At 44.6% G+C, this 20,962-nt stretch overlaps 2 protein-coding genes across 4 annotated transcripts in view; both read left to right on the forward strand.

Annotated features, from left to right (window-relative positions):
• Nucleotides 1-5,678, forward strand: part of LOC133126482 (collagen alpha-1(XV) chain-like) — a 97,190-nt gene extending 91,512 nt beyond the window's left edge. For all 3 annotated transcript variants that reach the window (XM_061238752.1, XM_061238755.1, XM_061238753.1), the window contains 5 exons: nt 739-831; nt 2,228-2,287; nt 3,135-3,332; nt 3,655-3,770; nt 5,188-5,678. In XM_061238752.1, the coding sequence (XP_061094736.1) occupies nt 739-831; nt 2,228-2,287; nt 3,135-3,332; nt 3,655-3,770; nt 5,188-5,404 (684 nt within the window). In that variant the 3' untranslated portion in view covers nt 5,405-5,678. The remainder of the gene's footprint in view (nt 1-738; nt 832-2,227; nt 2,288-3,134; nt 3,333-3,654; nt 3,771-5,187) is intronic.
• A 9,624-nt stretch (nt 5,679-15,302) lies between these two features.
• The window catches only part of LOC133125975 (reversion-inducing cysteine-rich protein with Kazal motifs-like), a 48,156-nt gene continuing 42,496 nt past the window's right edge, over nt 15,303-20,962 (forward strand). The window contains exon 1 of the mRNA XM_061237736.1: nt 15,303-15,531. Within this exon, the coding sequence (XP_061093720.1) occupies nt 15,465-15,531 (67 nt within the window). The 5' untranslated portion in view covers nt 15,303-15,464. The remainder of the gene's footprint in view (nt 15,532-20,962) is intronic.

The raw sequence follows: 20,962 nt of genomic DNA on the forward strand, positions 1-20,962 counted from the left end.
CTGTAGGGCCCATACTGGTGCCCTCTGCCTGTCAGCATGAGGGTAGCGCATTGGCTAAAGTGGGACATAAATGTATATTCCACCTGTGTGGAAGATGGCTATCTATAACAGTGTTTCTCAACTCCAGTCCATGGGACCCACTGGTCAGAAGGGTTTTTGTTTTAACCAGGAACTCTCACACATAATTTAATGATTTAATGTTGAAGCCTATATTGAATTTGAACCAATCAAAACCGCCTTTGATTAGTTAAATCAGGTGTGTGAATTCCTGGTTACAACAGAAACCTTCCGGCAAGGACTCAAGGTTGCTGAGATTGCCTTCTGCCGAGGACTGGAGTTGAGAAACACTGATCTATAGCTCATGTAAGCCTTGAAATTACCTCAAAATAGGGGCCGATAGCCTGTAGCTTAGTGGTTACTGCGCTTAACTGGGACCTGGAAGGTTGGTGGTTCAAGCCCCAGCGTAGCCACAATACGATCTGGACAGTGATTGAGCCCCTGAGCAAAGATCTTAACCCCACATTAACCCCCTTAACTGCACATTGCTCCAGGGGGTCTTCTCTTTGTCCAATCGATGTAAGTCAAATTGGATAAAGGCATCAACTGAATAACGCATGTGAATGATGTAACTGAGAATAGGTGTTAAAGAACGGTTCGGTTCAGACCGACGGAGTATGCAGAAGCAGCTCGGAGCACGTTTTTATATTCTCACCTGTGATGTCCCACCTGTCCCTACAGCTCGGCGAGCTAATCAGCCTCCCCGCGGACAGCCCCTCCCCCGCAGTGCTGTCCCGCACGGGAGGGCTCGCCTACAGCGACCTCATCACCCAGGTAAACGCCTAAATAAGGCCTTGCTCGCTAAATCCTGCTCTTGTGTTCGGTTAGCTGTAGGGATGAGAATGTTTTCTGTTTATTTTCACAAGGAAGTGCTCACCTGGGGCCTGTTCCACAATGCAGGATTACCGAGTTAACCGGATAACCGCACTGTTCCACAAAGCAGGATTACCGAGTTAACCGGATAACTGCACTGTTCCACAAAGCAGGGTTACCGAGTTAACTGGATAACTGCACTGTTCCACAAAGCAGGATTACTGAGTTAACCGGATAACTGCACTGTTCCACAAAGCAGGATTACAGAGTTAGCCGGATAACTGCACTGTTCCACAAAGCAGGATTACTGAGTTAACCTGTTATCCTGGACCCTCCCCAAACCTGGACCATGGATTGAGGTAAAAAGACCTGTTCCCGATTTTACTCAGTGCAGTTATCCAGCTAACCCAGTAATCCTGGCTTTGAGGAACAGGCCCCAGGAAAACAACTCCACCACAAAGTGGAGTGAGAGGACAGTCCAACAGTCCCAAAAGGAAAGTCTGCATCCTGTTTAGTGGGCATGGATTTGGCGCTGATACAAGGACATTTATCTTAAAGTATGATGAGTAATAAAGTAAAAGTACAAAATTACCTACTATTTATTTAACCATTCTAAAAAATCTAAATTGCCTACTATTAATGTAATCGCCACTAACGCAATATTAATAGCAGCTTTCCTAGCTAACATAGTCACGGATGCCAAGCTATGTTGGCCGGGCTGGCTGCCGAACAGCGCGGTGGATTAGCGGCGGGAGGTACTAAAACCCCGGGCTGTTCCGCCAGCATTGTTTAAAAAACACTTTCAAACCGCCAGCAGATCTGCTGAGTGGCTGCCTGACACGGCTGTTTACGGTTTTAAGTGTTGACACGGCGTGAGTCACGGAAACGTGGCTTCCCTTAACGGCCGCTATTAAAGTAACGGACGGGCCCTCGCATGACTCAACGCGGGTCTCTTGGGCTGGGGCCACATTCCGTGCGGGAATTTTAAACCGTCCTGGCACGTAACTGACATAACCGACAACCCGGGGGTGTCTCTCCCCGTCACGGATTCCACTTCGCTCCGGCCCTGATTACAGGAAGCAGAATGATTGCGCTGTAAAGAAAAAAAAAAAAAAAAAATTATAACGAGACCGCGATGACTCGCGGCTCGTAACGTCTGAACCCGACTCCTGAAGGCCGCTTGAGCTCTTGCCGGACGAGCGTCTGGGGAAGCGATACGCCGCGGAGTTCATACGACCCCGCGTGCGTTTTGGCCGAGATCCGTGCCGCCAGCTCCTTTCGCCGATTTGCCTCGAGTGTTCCCAGTGCTTGTCAGTACACATCTCGCGTCTAAAGTGTGGGGTTAATCTGCTTTCAGGGACAGGTGTACCTCCCCGGATACAACATCCTGGCGCACAGCATACACACGGGCCCGGGGGTAAGAACAGTGGCACTTTGTCGTCGGCGAAACAGCGGCAATGCGCCTCGCCGCCGGCCCGCCGTAATGAAATGTGAAAAGCATGTAATCTAATCTCTTGTTATGCGTTGGGCGAAAATGAGTCCATAAACTTTGGTTTGGCTCGCTCCCAGCGCTAACATTAGCATGAGTCAGAATATGAGTTTGAGTGCAGATCATTATTCCAGATTTAGAGTAAATTGCTGCTGTCTATATTAAGCTCTTGAGTAGCAGCATGTCTTGGGTTTTGTGAGGAGGATTTAAAAGCGTGCGAAGGCTTACTTATTCAGCTGTGGCTGTTCCAGACAAATAAAAAAAAAAAACCATTCAACAGTCTGACTGTATTGCAGCAGCTATAGTACTACAGTAGGACTGTGACAATTAAAGCTGCCTTTTAACACTTTAACAAGCCAAGAAAGACATCCTATTCCACCACAGTGTTGACACCTGAAAGCTGTCCGTTTGATTTGAACATGTTTTTCCCTACACTCTCGGAAATAAGGGTACGGTGGAGGTACATTTTTGTTCTTAAAAAGTGTATTTCTTCTTTTGGGCAGAAATAAGTACCTTTTACAAACAAAATATGTACAAATAAATTATTGATATAATGGGAAGGGGTACAAATTTATGTACCTTTAGGGTACCATACTAGCTCAAGCTTTTTTTTTTTAACTTTTCTGTAGTTTTTGTACCTTTATTTCTGAGAGATGAACGCATCATCGGTTTGCATGACTTGTGTAGAGGAGCACGGCGTACACACACAGGAGTGACGTCAGGCTAGTTCAGCACCGTCTTGACCTTTGACCCGTGACCCCTGACCCCCGTGCAGCTCCACCTGGTGGCCCTGAACGCGCCGTACTCGGGCAACATGGGCGGGACCCGCGGAGCGGACAACCAGTGCTACCAGCAGGCCCGGGCCATGGGTCTGCTCACCACCTACCGGGCCTTCCTGTCCTCACACCTGCAGGACCTGGCCACCATCGTGAAGAAGGGCGACCGCTTCAACGTGCCCATTCTCAACCTCAAGGTCAGACGCCACGGCGTTTACGTTACATTACATTACATTACGGGTATTTAGCTGATGTTTTTATCAACAGCGACTTACAGTTGATTAGACTAAGTCGGGTGATTCCCCCCCTGGAGTGGGGTTAAGGGCCTTGCTCAAGGCCTGCACTGATCCTATAGTGACTACACAATAGGTCCCAGTCATGTACCACCCCTAGCGATAAGCATTTGTACCTTTTTAGGCACTTTTTGTACCTTTTTATTCCTGAGAGTGCGTGATTTGTCCTGAGGAGGCGATCAGTTGCGGTTATTTGATCGTTTGGGTTGTTTTCATATTTTCGTAGGGAGAGGTGCTCTTCCACAACTGGATGTCCATCTTCTCCGGGAACGGGGGCGTGTTCCAGCCTGGAATCCCCATCTACTCCTTCGACGGCCGGAACGTGATGACAGACCCGTCTTGGTGAGTGAGCAGTCTACATCGCCCCTGTTCAGCGTTTATATTTATATATTTAGCCTATGCTTTTATACAAAGATACTAACAGTTGATGGCAGCTTGCCCCGTTGTAAAATCCAGATATTTTTAAGCTGGTCATAAGCTGGTCGTGCTGGGTATGAGCAGGGCAACCAGCATGGTCCAGATTAAACAGTTAAATTGCATAAAGTTGGTCTAGTGGGGTATGAGCTGCTAGCTGGGTATGAGCTTGAAGCTTGTCTGAGCTGGTAGCTGGTCAAACCATGTCCAACTGGGAGGTGGTCTAAGGTGGTCAACCAGCTAAACCATGTCGAGCTGGAAGCAGGTCTTACCTGGTCAACCAGCTACGTAGTTTGAGCTGTTTTGATCAGCAGGGCGGTAAAGAAAATTAGGATAGTGAAGGACTTCTAAACCCGCCATCCATAATGCAGAGGCTGTGGGCGCCATGTTAACTATGGGCACGAAGCCAGAGCAGTGAGGGCAGGGGCACCATGGATACGGGACCGCCCGTGCTGCAACATCACTGCTGTTTATTCATACATCCCCATGTTAAATATAGCACGTGTTATTACAGGGTACAGGATCCACTTACACACAGCTAGCAATTGTGGCTTTGGATTTACTTTTTATGGACTTTACTGGATCCATTTTTGTTTGTGAACTGTACTGCTTTTGGGAAAGAGTGATTTTTTCATTATTTCTATGGAGGGTACTTTCCAATATTATGGATGTCTGTTTCCTAATGTTTATTGGCCCAAATGTGGTTAAAATGTGGAAGGGTAGGTAGGAGTGATACCGAGTGTGCTCATTACATTACATTCAGTATTTAGCTGATGCTTGTTTCCAAAGCAACTTACAGTTGATTAGACTAAGCAGGGGGCCAATCCCCCCCTGGGGAAATGTGGGCTTACAGCTGCACTGATTTTACTGTGGCTAGATTAGGGTTTGAACCACCTGTCTTCCATGTCCCAGTCAAGCACCTTCACCACCAAATCTGGTGTGGAACAATGTGGAGTAGGAGGGGTGATACTGAGCATGCTCAGACTACTGTGATACTCAACTTGCTGTGCTGGAAATCTCCAAGAAGTTTCAGTGAGAACTTCACCACTGTTATATGCTAGCCATTAACCCTTCAAAGACAAGCTGAAACAGAAGTTAGAGAAGCACTCACTTCAGCAATGTGACATGTGTGTACTTGTGTGTGTGTTTGTGTGTATGTCCGTGTGTGTACATGTGTGTGTGTGTGTGTGCGTACATCTTTGCGTGTGTGTGTGCGTACATGCTTGCGTGTGTGTGTGTGTGTGCATGTGTGTACGTCTGTGCATCTGTGTGTGTGTGTGTGTGTGTGTGTGTGTGTGTGCGTGCGTGCGCTTGTGTGTGTGTGTGTGTGTGTGTGCGTGTACAGGCCCCAGAGGATGGTGTGGCACGGCTCCAACGCTGACGGCATCCGCCTGACGTCCAACTACTGTGAGGAGTGGCGCACGGGGCACATGGCGGTGACGGGACAGGCGTCCCTGCTGCAGAGCGGGAGGATCCTGGGCCAGCACACGCGCAGCTGCTCCAACCAGTTCATCGTGCTCTGCATCGAGAACAGCTACGCGCCGGACGCTTACCGAACCTAGCCGCCCGCAGCTCCTAACCCCCGCCCGGATACACCCCCTAACCCCCGCCCAGAACCCCTAACCCACGCCCGGATACACCCCCTAACCCACGCCCGGATACACCCCCTAACCCCCGCCCGGATACACCCCCTAACCCACGCCCGGATACACCCCCTAACCCCCACCCAGATACACCCCCTAACCCCCACCCAGAACCCCTAACCCACGCTCGGATACACCCCCTAACCCCCATCCAGATACACCCCCTAACCCACGCCCAGAACCCCTAACCCCCGGCCGGATACACCCCCTAACCCACGCCCAGATACAGCCCCTTATCCCCATCCAGACCCCCAAAACCCCCGCCCAGATACACCCCTAACCCCCACCCGGATACACCCCCTAACCCACACCCAGAACCCCTAACCCACGCTCGGATACACCCCCTAACCCACGCCCAGACCCCCAAACCCCTGCCCAAATACCAAATACACCCCTAACCCCCGCCCGGATACACCCCCTTATCCCCACCTAGACTCCCTAACCCCCGCCCAGACCCCCTAATCCCCGCCCAGACACACCGAGAAGTAGACACTGTTACCTGCCTCCTGTCTGTGCTCTATCGTTTTTGTTTTTTTTTTACTTTCGAAAAAGGTGTAAATATATGTAAATTGACGTCCGACCCCTTGCCCTTTGAACCTTTGACCTTTGTTCAATTGACCAAGACCGATGCCAAAGACCAGATACCTCATCAAGCGATCTGTGAACCTTGCCTACAGCAAGCGGAGCCGGTGTTCTTTACCGGCGTCAGATCAGGTGCCCTCCTCCCGAGGATCAGTCGCTCGTTGTGTAAAAGCGGGTGTACGTTATACCACATGCAGGGCTCTCGATTGTTATCTTCAGATCGGGACCAAAACATTTTTTTTTAAAACGTTACGTCTTAACCTAGCTCGCTACTCGCTAGGTGAGATAGCGTTCTGAGCCCATCTGACTGGCTTACGGGCTCCCGGTTGTTTTTTGAAATGTAGAAAAAAAATTATAATAATTGGGCATGATTGTGAGTAGATTCTGCGTTTTCGATTCCAGTTGATTCCGATCAGGAGGTGGTGCTGTTTATGATCTTTTCCTGATCTGGTGAGGAACTCGTATAGTCTATGCTATCGTAGTCCGTGAGAAAATCGTATGACGTACGCCCGCCATTAGCGGCTGGTGGTGTGAGCTTAGAGGGTTGCCCATTCCTTGCCACCTACCAGCCGCACATTACAAAATGGCTGCGTCCAAAAATCGCTACATTGACACTACATTTAAACGAAAATCAGCCTGAAATTGTAGTGAAGGGTAGTAATGCTTGTATGCGGTTTCAAACACAAGCCAATGTCCTTCGGGTTCTGCCCAGTGTTCTCTGCGATGTTGTCGGCGATGCTTTGACGTCACCGCTCAAGTGAACAAATACTCGGTCCACATTCCGGTGAGGAATCTCTCGCGATGCCTACACTACCAAGATGAAATGATAGAGATGCACTGTGTTACAATCAATCCTTTCCCTTCATTCCATTACCCACCTTTTTTTCTTTCTTTTTTTTTTCCCGTCAAGGTTTCTGTTTTCTATCTACAAGTTTCTAATGCAAGCAACAGTTGTTATCTCAGTATTTAAATTAAATCTGATGTTCTATTTATACCATTACAGCACATAATCTAAATAAATGAAGTGATTGAGTTTGTATAATTTATAGGTACCATTGTTCAAAATGAGAGTGCTACAGTATTTGTTTTTTGCCTTATCCTTTTACAATTAGTATTTTTGTACAGCATCTGTTTTGACTGATTTAGATTAACAAAGTTTTTTTTTTTTTAAAGATTCAAGAGGATTCTACAATAGGTACATAGAATTATGGACTGTAAAAAAAATGATGAGACTATATTTAAAAAAACAAAACAAAAAATGTCAACTGGAAGTGTTCAAAGTTGGAATTTAACTGTACAAATGATCACTCCCCTCGCACAGCCAAGGAAAAGAGCGGATAATTGTGATAGTATTGCAGAGAGATTTATGTTTGTGTACGTTGACTGGTGTTCATTGAATAAATGTTTTTTACAAAAATCAAACCGGGTCCGTTTGTTGTCAGTTCAAGGCCTCTTGCATGTAAAGGAAGGGGATATGCATAGGAAGGACCGGGCCTTATGTTATCATCTGTCAAGATGGCAAACGGCTAACTTTCGCCAACATTCGGCGACATATTCAAACTTTTTTCTGTTCGCCACAAACTTTTGAAAAGGTAGTAGCTGAACGGTGGACAAAAATTGCTGCTGATGGGGAAAACGGCGAGAGAACAAAACAAATAATCATATGGCTGTTATAATACACTTTAATCAATGTAATATTCGTCCTTACCATTAAAATCACGGTTAAGAAACGAATCAGCCAACTGGCATTGTTAGACCTAGGTCGTATCCGTTTGTATTGAACAGTCGTTGATGTTCATTTGAAATAATTCAACGGTAACTCTTTGCTGCAAACTTAACTGTAGTTCGCCGCAAACGCTCGCTGTCTTAAACACGTCAAGATGCTCTTAATATGTGCCCCAGGTGCACAGATGGTGCATTCAAGTGCCAGGAAAGATTGCAACTGGAGAATACAACTGGAAGCGCTGGGTTGATGAATAACAATATACTGGCGCACAGCAAACAGACATAGACCTACTAACCACAGAAATAAATATGAAATGCTCATAACATATATAGCATATTGTTAAAATGTATTTTTATATATTTCTATATTAATGCTGAGATACAGCACTTCGTAATGCCCGCATGGAAATGTGAGCAGTACTTTTACTATGGTGTGTGTCAATTATCCAGAATGAAAATGTTCCATTTAACCATTCATTTTCATAAGTTGTACTTTTGGAAGCAGTCCTCCTTTTGTTACGCTTTTTTAATGACTGACGTACAGTCCAGTAACTTGCCACTGTTTAGGCTTGCTCTCGGGTTTCAATTGCATTTTTAGCAGCATTGATTCTGCGAATAACGTCATAACTTCACGAACCTGCAGCTCGTATTTCGAGAGTAAGAAGAGTGTTTCAAACGGTTGATGCGGTGAATATCGACTGACCCGTCCTCTCAATCTCCCTAAGAGACTTGGGCCAATATATAACAATTCTTCGTTTTGTCATGAAATTAAACACGCTCACCCATTAGTTTTCCACTTAAAGGAAATGCCATCATCCCTCTTTTGTGAATTCCGTTCACCACTTCCCGTGGAGGCTGAGCTCATGGCTTATTGTTCACCGGAAGTGACCTCACGAGCCTTGACCTCTTCCTGCTTCACCGATGTATCCAGGGAAACGGAGGCGGTCTCCAACTAATGACCTGCCAATAGGGGAGCGTATTTATTTATTTTATCCGTTAATTTGCGCCACGCGTAAAATCAACAACAATAGCAATACTGAACAACAGGTGCTTTTGCTAGTGAGGTAAAAACCCAGAGGGCTAGGAACCAACCTCACATTAGAATTTGTTTATTTATTTTTTTATTAATGAAGACTAAAATATGCATACACAGACAGACATCTGCACAAGCATATACAAACAGACATATTTACATGCACATATGCACACAGAAAAACAAGAAAAGCAAATAATATGCTAGCAGAATTAAAGTTCATCATGTAGATCAAAGTTGCAATGAACGTCTCTTTTCGAAGTCTTTTGGAGACAGAAGGAGAAGCTGAGTCATTTTCAGGGTGTACACAGAAATAAAGTGACAGTTGAGGAACATTTTTGTTCTTCAAGGATCAAATTTCCCAAATGTACCCTGAAAGTACAGTAATGTTCTCTTTGGGTACAAATTATAACGTATTCCAAGCAAAAAAGGTACAAATTAGTTAAATATTGCTGGTTAGGGGTACCATTTTATGTACCTATAGGGTACTGCCCCAGCGACAAGCATTTGTACCTTTTTAGGCTCTTTTCGTACCTTTATTTCTTAGAGTGTATGGTGAATTGAGTGTCACTGAATTCTGACACCATTGAAACACATAGACCCAGTCTCTTCTATGCGCCAAATTGTTCATTTATGTTCATCAAGAAGGTTGTTTTAAGCACTTTTCATCCCGTCATTTCTGAGAGCGCAGGTGAGAATATGCACCCTCGATCGCACAGCCTGCGGATTGTCTGTACACTGAGGGGAAAAGACGCTTCCAAGATGCTCAAGTCCACAGCACACATGTTCTCAATGGAGCGTTTGAAGAGCCCGAGACGTTATTCATCCCTCGCGGGCCTCCCAAGCGCAGACTTCAATCCAATTACGTCCCCAGAAGTGGTTTCCGCATCCATCAACTCATCATAAGCGAGAGAACAGACAGGGGAACGGTGCCTTCGGACGACGACAAAACAGTTTCAAACCCCTGGCTGACTCTGATATACGGTCCGATAACCCACTTAGGGGCATTTTGACTGTGCGATGCTTTTTTCGGGCCACTTCCTTTAAGTACTGTGCTAACTCAACTGCCCTGGTCTCTGAGTTCCATGGAAAGCACCATTCAGAAGGTCATGACCGTGCTCTGACCGTTCTAACAGGGGCAGCCTGTAGTGTTGTGGCCAGGGTACATGACTGCAAGGTCGGTGGTTCGATCCCCTGGTGTAGCCACAATAAGAACTGCATAGCCCAACTGTTTGGCCCTTAACCGCACATTGTCTTAACCATCATGTCTTTGGCGCTGTTTTAACGGCCGCCATTTTGTGCCAGAACGCTCACCACATACCAGCCGGTGTGAGGTGGAGAGGGAGAGAGCAGTGTTTTTGCCAATTGAATCGGGGGGATGATTAGGTGGCAGTTTTAAAGAGCCAGGGTTGGGAATTTAGCCAGGACACCGGGGAACCCCCCTACTCTTTGCGAGGAGTGTAATGGGATCTTTACTGTCCACAGTGAGTCAGGACCTCGGTGTAACGTCTCATGCAAAACGACAGAGTCTCCGACAGCACAGTGTCCCCATCACTGCACTGGGGCATTGGGCCTCATTCGAACGGAGTAGAGAAAGTGAACTGTCGAAAGCACCTTGGAGTGTGTTTTTTAAAGGGCTGTGTTCCAGAACTTTGTCCTGAAATCGTACCACGAAGAAATCAATACCACGTTTCCGCAGGAACTGCATATATTACCGCTGAAATCTAATTAAATGAGGCAAAGGAGAGCAATATCCAAAAATAAAAACTTGGAGGAAAAAAAAAAAACATAATTTTCCCAAACAAGGCAGTTACAGTTCAGTCACCCTGAAGGGCTGAGTTCTAAGATCCAACTGGTGTACGTCCAAACACACACCAAACAATGATACAAATGTTAAAATGCCTTTAAATGCAGACAACACCATCATTCTTAGGTACTGTATGGTCTTGTCTACATTAAAACATTTGCATCTTTGTTCTTTGCAACTGTGGCTTTGTCAGAGCAGGCTGTTGAGTGAGTATTCAGCTGAACTGTTCTTCTGGCCAGACAGGCGTTCTATACTGTTCGGAAAATAAGTTTCTATAGCCATGCAGATAATCAGAAGGCTCTGGCATGTACACATGTGTACACACACGCACACACACATTTATTTACACACACTATATTTTGTATGTTGTGACTAAACATCTGGTCACCAGCAGAATTTTCGGAATCAACGTTTGATCACAATCAAGTTCATGAAGCGTTGTTGTCAAGGTCATTTTGACAAACCACAGAAACGGTCCAGTGTTATTCACAACCAAGTCACAGATCAAAGCGGTCATTTAAACATTCAGCATTAGGGCTGTTGCTGCTTTCTCCAACAATTATTATCACAGATGTAAGAAACCCCCCCAAATACACCAAAAGGCGGAAGTATCTGAGAGGTGAAGGAAACGCGTGTAGTCTGACCAATGCTACTGGAACAGGATTAATTTAATTTTGTTCTTGTTTATCTGACTCCAAAAGATAAGTTCAACTGCTCCTCTGTTCTAACAGTTTAACAAAAGGAACTGCAAATGTCTGCCAATAGTGTGGCTCTATATGATTGCTATCTATTTGTATAGACGTGGACGTGCCTGTGGCCTGTATAGCCTACAATTATACACTTATTATATTATTATCTTGTGATGGCACTGGTGTATAGGCGAGTGACCACGGGGTGCAGGTATCCTAGGTTGTCTATGTGTGTTAGGACTCTAAACTGCTAAGTGTGCAGTGGTGCGAGCCAAGAGGATGCAGGTTCAAATTAATACAATTTATTAAACAATGTGCATTGCAGAAATAGAATGACAATGTGTTACAAGAATTACAAGTTGTAATATGAATGGCTATACGCAAATAGTGCGCAGGAGATCGTATTAGCGAGTCTCCTCAAACCATTCCATGTTTCCCTCTATATACCCAGGGTTTTCAGGAAAAACAACAAATCATGAAATAAAGACGGGGGTAACAACAATGGTCCTGCTGATGTCATCTCTGTATGTCCAACAATCCTGGTTAACCTTTGTATTACAGCTGGATGCTGACTCACAGGTAACTTGCATTACCTGTGGTTTATTCCTAGAAGATCTTTATTCAGCAACTAGTGTACTACACCACCAATGACACCAAACTATTTCCCACATCATTAGCTATCTAAAGACACCAAACACTGTATGTGGAAAACCCATGGTTTATACTGTGCTATTTCAACTCATCAGTTCTGGGAGCATTCCACTGAGGTGGCAGAATTGCGCAGAGGCAGTACAATGATGGGAGCAATAGTCTTGTATTGACGAACACTGTCTTTTCATCAAACCTTGCTGACCCTGTGTCAACGTGGTCAACACAGTTTCCTTTTGGGGGTCTGCAAAGAGGCACACTTATGTAAAATGCCCTACACAGACATGCAGTGGGTCCTTGTCCAGGAAATTGGCCTAACATGGACATCATAAATTGGATTGAAAGTAACTGCAATTTACAAGACTTTCAAAGGAATTCTGGTTAATCTCTCTTCAGTGACTCAAAGATCTTTTGGAATGTCTTTCATGTGACTATTTTCTTTTTGAGTATCTTGGCATTTATTCACATAACAAAGTGAATGTGAAACATCATAATTGATTATGTTCTGTGGAAGAAAAACAAGTAATGTCATAACACATGATCGATGTATATAATGTGCTTTATTGGGTCTGCAACTTTCAAGAATTTTACCTTTCTTCAGTAAATGTTTTCCTTGTTTTTTTCTTAGAGACAAATGTACATATATTTATTCCCTAAGGAAATTGAGTCATAAGTAGGGTACAGTAGGTATGTATCTGAGGATTTTATAATTGAGGAAGCTGATTAAATATTACAGTACATTACATTATAGTCATTTTCTTATCCAGAGCGATGTACAACAAAGTGCAAAGTGCATACCCATAACCAGGGACAAGTGCGCTAAAAACCCTCGAGGGAAGTACGGTTTGAAGAGTGAACACAAAGATAAACTTGAACCCTTGTAGAATAACCAGATAAACTGACAATATGAAGTAGCAATACGACAGTTTTGGCAACTAGAACACCACGAATAGTAACATAATTAAACGCAAATGTGATCATTACATTTAGCATACATGGCTAATAGTAATTCTGGTTAAAATGAAGTTCAAAGTATGTTAACCCTGCGTGTCACTGAGTTCTGGTTTTACCATTGAGAGGGAAGAATAGTCACCGGCTCTCCGCTAACAGAAGCCGCACTTGCGATTGTAATTTCCAGCCCACCGCTGTTTCGGCCCTTGTAGACGCCTGGGCATTGCTGTTTCCATGGGAACTTTCTCATCGGCGTCGCAAGTAGCTCCCCTTCGCCCCGAAGCTGAAATGTATTTTTTCTTTTTTTTTTCGTTTTTTTCCCAGAGCGAGACTTTTGTCTCCGCATTGTCCTCGCGCTGTGACATCCTGTGTCTCGGTCTTAATAATAATCCGAGTGGCTGCAGATTGGAACGGGGCAGCCAGACGTCGGGGGGGGGGGCTGTGGTCTGAGTGCGGGGGTTAATGAGCCTCGAACAATGGAACAAGAGCGGGGCTGACTCAGTTATTTCATAAGGCCCGGGTGAAGGTGCCCTTTTTCGAGTACAGTCATCTCAGGGGGTCTGGGGGGGGGGCGAGAGGACTTTCCACTTTTCTCGACAGAATAACGAACTTCTGCATTGTTAAGGCAAACCTGCTGCAAAATCAAGCTTTAAGTCGAGTTGTAAAATTATTTAATTAATTACCACCTACCAGCTTTCTCAAAACCTAGCTTGAGCTGGTCATACCAGGTTGAGCAGGGAGCTGGTCTGAACTGGTCAACTGGCTTCAGGCTGTCTGAAAACATAGCTTGAGCTGGTCAAACCATGTTAAGTACGGAGCTGGTCTGAACTGGTCAACCGTCTACCAGCTGTTTCAAAACCTAACTTGAGCTGGTCAAACCATGTTAAGTACGGAGCTGGTCTGAACTGGTCAACCGTCTACCAGCTGTTTCAAAACCTAGCTTGAGCTGGTCAAACCATGTTAAGTACGGAGCTGGTCTGAACTGGTCAACCGTCTACCAGTTGTTTCAAAACCTGGCTTGAGCTGTTTTACTCAGCAGGGACGTGGACTCTTTCCTGGGTGTTCTTTCCTCCAGTGCTCAGGTCTGTGTTGGGGTGGAAGCTGACTGATGCATCGTCATCTGTCTCTGCTGTAGCCTTGAGCATCTGAAAAGACTGTTGTTCTGGTGATTCTCTCGGAAAAAGAAATTTCCTGAAAGTAACATGCACTCATGAGAAATATTTTTTGGTTGTTTTTTTTTCATTTCAACAGGATGTACAGTAAGGAGAGATCTCAATCTGCTGTTGAGGTGAATTTTTAATTACATGAATTTGCTTGTCAAAGGTAATAGTGCTATGCAAAAAAATAAAGTTAACTATTTGGAGAACTAATAGACTTTTTTTTTTTTTGGTTGCACTTCCTTGAAGGGATAGTTCCCTTTTTGGGACTTTTGATAAAATTTCAGTTTTAATGTATTTGATGCTTTCAATTAGCCCAGACAGCTTTTTTTGTGCAAAGAAGCATAGTTTAGATACTTACTGTACACAGGTTTCTGGGTTCTTATGTTTACAGGGCCATATGAAATAGTTAATTCATTCATTCATCATTCATTCTCCTAACCCGCTTATCCTGAACAGGGTCGGGGGGGGCAAACACTGGGTGAACCTGCAGACTCCACACAGAGAGGCCCCGGCCGACGGGGATTCGAACCCAGGACCTCCTTGCTGTGAGGGCTATCCACTGCACCATCCGTGCTGCCAGTAGAGCGATAGCACTACACAGTTATTTCTACAGACCCGCAAGGTCGGTGGTTCTAATCCCAGTGTCGCCACAATATGATCCACACAGCCGTTGGGTCCTCGAGAAAGGCCCTTAACCCTGCATTGCTCCAGGGGAGGATTGTCTCCTGCTTAGTCTAATCAACTGTAAGTCGCTTTGGATAAAAGTGTCTGCCAAATGCCATTAATCTAATGTAATGTCATTTACAATGATTGTCATTATTATTATTATTATTATTATTATTATTATTATTATTATTATTATAATTATGAAAAAGAAGAAGAAGAAGGAGGAGGAGGAGGAGGAGGAGGAGGAAGAGGAGGAAGATGAGGAGGAGGAAGAACAACACATTTCTGTCTATTGTCTAAATTTTAGAGGCACATCAATGTCAAAAAAACGACGACAATCTCATTCATGCAGAACTGCTTTGAATGCAGCTATAGGTAGTATGGCCCCCCTGTATACACGTGAGAATGCCAGGGACTCTGTAAAGTAGCCCCCGCCCCTCCCTCGCGGCTCTCTCTCATGTCGTCGCTGATCCGGCCCTCTCGTGACCGAAGAGCGCTCGAGCTCCGCTTCCAGGAGGGTTTTTATTCCCGCACATGCTCAGTCGCGGCTGTGACCACACAGGCCAGCTCCGTCCGCACAATTCGGCCTGTGTGTACTGCCGGAGAGAGAGACTGCAGACGCTTCGGTAACCCTGGAGAGATGGTCTCATGGAGCTTGTCACTACGGCGCAGTCCTCTTTATGTTTTCGTTCACAATGCACTTTAAGATTTCAATAAGATGTTTCTGTGTTTTGAGATCTTTCTTTTTCTCGCCTTCAACGTCCACGATTCCGTTCATGCTCAGGGTAAGTTGGACACACTTAATTGTTGTTTTTTGTTTTTAGTCGCTACGTGTTTGTTTTATCCTTTTTTTTGTTCACAACGGGCCATTTGGAAATATTGGTAAATATTATGCGAATGGTTAAGTATCGGAAACGGGATTTGATGGGGAAAGTTCGGACTTTTCGTACAGGTTTCAAGACTGTATGGAGTAGCTAGTCTAGTTTAAAGCTACAGTGCATAACCGCTTCATTACGCATATACAGCGGAAGCAACAGATATCGGGTAGTTACCGTTTTACAGTCTTATGGATAAAAGGGGGGAAAAAGCTTGTGTGAATAGCCCACTGTCATATGCACATCGTGTTACAAGAAAAGCTTTTATCGGATTAAGCGATGTAGATTGTGGTCTTGGTACGCTTCAGCAACTCTTTTCAATGTTTTATCACGGTAATCTTGACAATTCACTGAGCGAAGGCGGCACTTCACTACGAGTTCTTTAGTTGGTGTTGAATCACACATGTTAACGGCTACGTAAGCTACAAGTCCATCCATTGACTAGTGACATGTTAGATGTTGTATTTAAACCATTTAAAATAAAATAAAAACATATATTCCTGAGGCATTTTGATATGTTCGTCGATGTGATTCTGCAGAAGTTCAACCGTATCTAAATAATATACTGGGATGCAGTGATTATGTGGATTTCTGGAGTTTTGGAAAGCTGACCAAGGCTAGAGTAGGCTACACGACACATTTTTGGCAGTGACAATAATACCTGACAGTTGTTTTCACTATGTTTCGTCAGAGTCTTGAGCCGCAACTGGCAGTTGCCTTACATTATTTAGATGTAATGATCGCTGATATATATATATATTTTTTTCTATCCTAAGAATTCATGTTCTGAATATTTGGGGGGGAAATTAACAGTTTTATCTGCGCTTATCTCCCACTCATTTTTGTTTTATGCGCTTTGTGTAAATAGCCTATATATTGATGTAATAGTCCTCTTTGAAAATTAGAATTCCAGCAAGCCACAATCCTTCTACAAATATGAGAGTCAAAAACATCTTGGTGATGGGGGTAGGGACCGGGTTAAGGGCTATAAATTCGCATCTGGGTTTGTGAAACCTTTGAAGTCTTTAAACGTGCTGTTTGTCCACATGCGCACACGATGTGGATTTATCGGGGTAAAATGTCGCTCTTGAGTTACTGACACGAGACATCTGTCACAGTACGGAGCAGACATAAAAGACGAGTTCGCGCCGAGAACTTCACGAGTCGCGAACCGAGTCGCTTTAGAGCGTTCGGATCAAACGATTGTGGGAACTCGGGGCTTATGTGATTGCGACGTTGTGATTTTTAATAAAAAGTATTGACACTGAAATATTATTGTTATAAATACACTGTCTTTCCTCACAAAGTAGCGCTGACAGTCGGACTTTTAAAAGTTTCTAGGTATCCAGTTGCATTCATTAAGTACCAATGCAGTCTCTTGTCCGTGTAACGGACGCTACAAACGACTACAGATTTAGCTTCTTTTAAACTCATCCACTTTGGAAAAAATGGAAGTGATACCACTGTATGCTATTTTTATTTTTATTTTTTTCTTCTCGCAAGTCAATGATTGTTGCAATCATTTGTTCTGTTTGCTTTGTTCAACAGATCTCTTCTCAAGTATATTTTTGGCAAAGTGTTCCCCTTTTCTCATCAATGCAAATATGGTTATAACGTGACCACACCATCTGCACTTAATACAAGCGGCACTCACATCGCATTGTGATATATAATGCTTTTTTGAAATGATCGTCAACTCAAAACACACTGGACTTTGATGACACTATAACGCAGTGGCGTTAAAAGATTAAGAGGTTTCATGAGAATTTCTGTTTTATTTTGTATATTTTGTTTTGTCCCGAAGAACAAAGTGAACTTCTGAGGTGTTGGGCTGACTGTTTTTAGACCGGGTTGGTTTGTTTTCCAAGCATCTACGCGCTGGCACTTTGGTTTACAGTTTTTCTTACTGCGCTTGTTTAAAGTCCGCAGCTCTGTGAAGTATCTTTAAAATGTGTGATTATTTCCCCACAATGCGGTAGCAGTATTTCATTACGGGTGCATGCGTTTAGCGTAGTGCCTAGCCCTGGAGTTTATTTCCTCAGATCAGTTCAAATTGAACATGATCTCTGTTTTAAGATTGGCGTCAATCTCAAAATCAAGGTAACGCTACAACCGGTTTCAGCATTTGCCGTTAAGAAATCGTGAATTTGGCGTGAAGTCGGATAGCCCTTTTGCTGGTGTCAGCGCATTAATAGGAATGTATTTGGAACTGAATGGTGGCTTGCTGCTACTGTTATTGTGAACTGCCATTATTCAGGAGCTCTTGGGACATTCATTTATATAATTTGAGACCGGCCTCTTTGACAGCGACCCTCCGAGAATGTGAATTTAAGAGCAGTGGGGAGTGAATGAGGGGGGAGATGTTTTCGGTTTGATCTCATGCCCAACGATTTTGTGCCAATCCTGGCCCTCCGCCCCTCGTTTCGGTCTACCTGGGCGCCTGTGATTCACGCCACCGCGGTCTGTGTGTCTGTGTCTCTGTGTACAAGACTTTCACTCGGAATCACTATCTCATCCATCAAAGGGTCATTCAGACGTGCGCTGTCGCGACGTTTATTGTCTGATGCTGGAGAATCGGACGGGATGAGTACAGCGTCTGAATGACGTAATAACACGGCAGGGACAATGCCGCTTTTCACACCAACGTCGCACGGCCCTTGGTTTTCATATGAAACGTCCAAGCGTGGTATTCCAATCGTGGTCTTGTACCTTCGTTACATCATCCTCTGTGCCTGGGGTACTCACTCTTACCCAGAAAGGGCCGGTGTGGGTGCTGGCTTTTGTTTCAGCTGACTCAATGCTTCGACTGATCACCCATTAGATTCTTTGCTAAGGTGCTTGTATCTTACATTATCTTACAGTTATTTTGCTTTATCCATAGCAACTTACAGTTGATTAGACTAAGCAGGGGCCAATCCCCCCCTGGAGTAATGTGGGGTTGAGGCCCTTGCTCGAGGGCCCAACAGCTGCACTGATCGTATTGTGGCTACACCGGGGCTTGAACCAACAACCGTACGGTCCCCGTCATGCAACTTTGCTACTAGGCTGCAGGCTGCCCCTATATTAAATTTGCCAAAGATAATACACATGTTGAGTTAACGTGTGGGAATATCTGCATGTTGGTGTGATATAAGAAGGGAGATAAGGACTTTTGTTTTGTTCAAGCAATTTTATATTTTTTTGTAAGTACAAACATCAAGAGAACAAAGAAACAACAAGAAATAGAGCGGAAATCTTTCAAATGGCCCCTTTCGATTTTTTGATTAAGCTTGAAAATCCTTTGTATTACACAACATTTGGCAAAATCATAGGACTGTTTTAGTTGAAACGTTTAAGATGAGAGGTTTTTTGCTACGTTGACCTGCCCGTATACATTAATCGAGCGCATTCTGTGGTTTTTCGAAACATTTTTGTTTCCGACCTCCAAGGGGTTTTAAACTAAAATGTTTCTGAAACACCTGGCAGTGTGGCATTCACGTTTTAGGAGCCAAAAGTTTTCTGAAACCGGTTTTAGTGCTTAATTCAAATTAAGCTGTTTTTTTCTTAGGGTTTTAGTGAAGGAGTATATAGAATGTTAAGACCACACAAGGGTTAACTGTGCCCACCGTCATCCCATTTTCAAGATGGCCGCCCGGAGGCTGTTTTGGCTGTGAAAACACTGGCTGGTCACTTTTGCATTTTTGTTTTTCTTCGATTAAGGACTCACCCAGACCACTCCCCCCCCCCCCCCCCCCCCCCTGTAAATAAAGACACCATTCATTATTTATTTTCTTCTCTTCTCATTCAGGACATTCCAAGAAAAATATGACGCAGTCATTGTCTTGCAGCAGGAAGGTGCTCTTTGAAAGGTCCGTTCCATTGCCACAGTCGGTCTTGTAATAATAAACGAGGAGGGGGGCGGCGATAACTACGCAAAAACATGACGGCGGACGAAGGATTCCTTCCCATCCTGCACCTCAGTGCTTCCTCATCAGTTGTCCAATTTAAGTTCTGATTATTGTTGTTATTCACCTCAGTCACAAGAAGGGAACTTGTTGACCGGAAAACAAAATCTTTCCGAGGGGCGGTAGGTTCCGAGCGAGGGATGTCGGGAACAGAAATTGGAAGAGGAATGTCTCTCGTCGAGCGTTGCAGATGCTGGAAAGGGGATAATTACTTTTTCGGTTTGGATTAGAGGGACGAGAAGGTATATGAAGTTTCAGTATGGCACCATCGTTGGCCTTCTTTAGTGTTGTGTTTTATTTAGAAACACACAACGCGGTGTGCCTGTTCGGTTTTCGGGAAAAGCTTGGCCAGAGACACACACACACACACACACACACACCCGTATACACAGACACAGCACGTACCAATGGGAAGTGGTTCCAGCCATATTATTGTTGAGTTTTACCTCTTGCTGACTTTACTTGTAGGTGGTGCTATTTTGAGATTGTCGCCGAGCCAAAACACTTCATTTTTGCACAAGTTTCAGTCTTGTCCCTGTTTTATGCCGGGAAATGGAGAATGGCCTTTATTGTACACGCCGTGAGTCCGCAGCGCCAGAAATGAGGCGTGGCCCATAAAAAGACACCCTGGTGTAAACCCACGACCTCTCAGACTTACGCGAAGTTTTCACTCTGGCTGGAGGACTGCGGAGAAATCTGAGTGACCAGTGCTCAGCTAAAAGGAGAATTATATGTTTGCTGCCAGAATTGAGGGAACAGATACATCCTTGATGTGGACACTGAGATTTGTACAGACACATGGCTACTAACAGGGCTTATCCCTGCCGAAAGAAATGGCTCAAGCTAGTTTTTCAAACGGCTGGTAGCTAGTTGACCAGTTCAGCCCAGCTCCCCACTTGACATGGTTTGGCCAGCTCAAGCTATGTTTTGAAACAGCTGGTTGCTGGTTGACCAGTTCAGACTAGCTCCCTGCTTGACATGGTTTAGCCAGCTCAAGCTATGTTTTGAAACAGCTGGTCGCTGGTTGACCAGCTGAGACAAACTCCCAACTGGACGAAAAAAAGAAAGAAAAGAGCAGGACCCCACTGAGAGACACATTAGTCAAATTAGTTTTGTGTCTCTCAGTGTGGTTCTGCTCGCTCCCCTTGAATTAGTCTACTCTGGACTGTTCTTTCTTGGAATCTTTTTGTCTCAATGGGAAAAAAAGGTCTTTGTCAGGTTTGACTGATGTTTCTCTACCCTTCTTGTACGCTTCAGAGCAGAGGGAGTTGATCTGGGAATGGCAAAAAGCTATGTTTTGAAACAGTTGGTAGTTGGTTGACCGGTTCAGCCCAGCTCGACATGGATTAGCTGGTTAGCTCCCAGCTTGACATAGTTTGACCAGCTCAAGCTATGTT

The sequence above is a fragment of the Conger conger genome, chromosome 4 (assembly GCF_963514075.1).
Source record: "Conger conger chromosome 4, fConCon1.1, whole genome shotgun sequence".
NCBI classification, from domain to species: domain Eukaryota; kingdom Metazoa; phylum Chordata; class Actinopteri; order Anguilliformes; family Congridae; genus Conger; species Conger conger.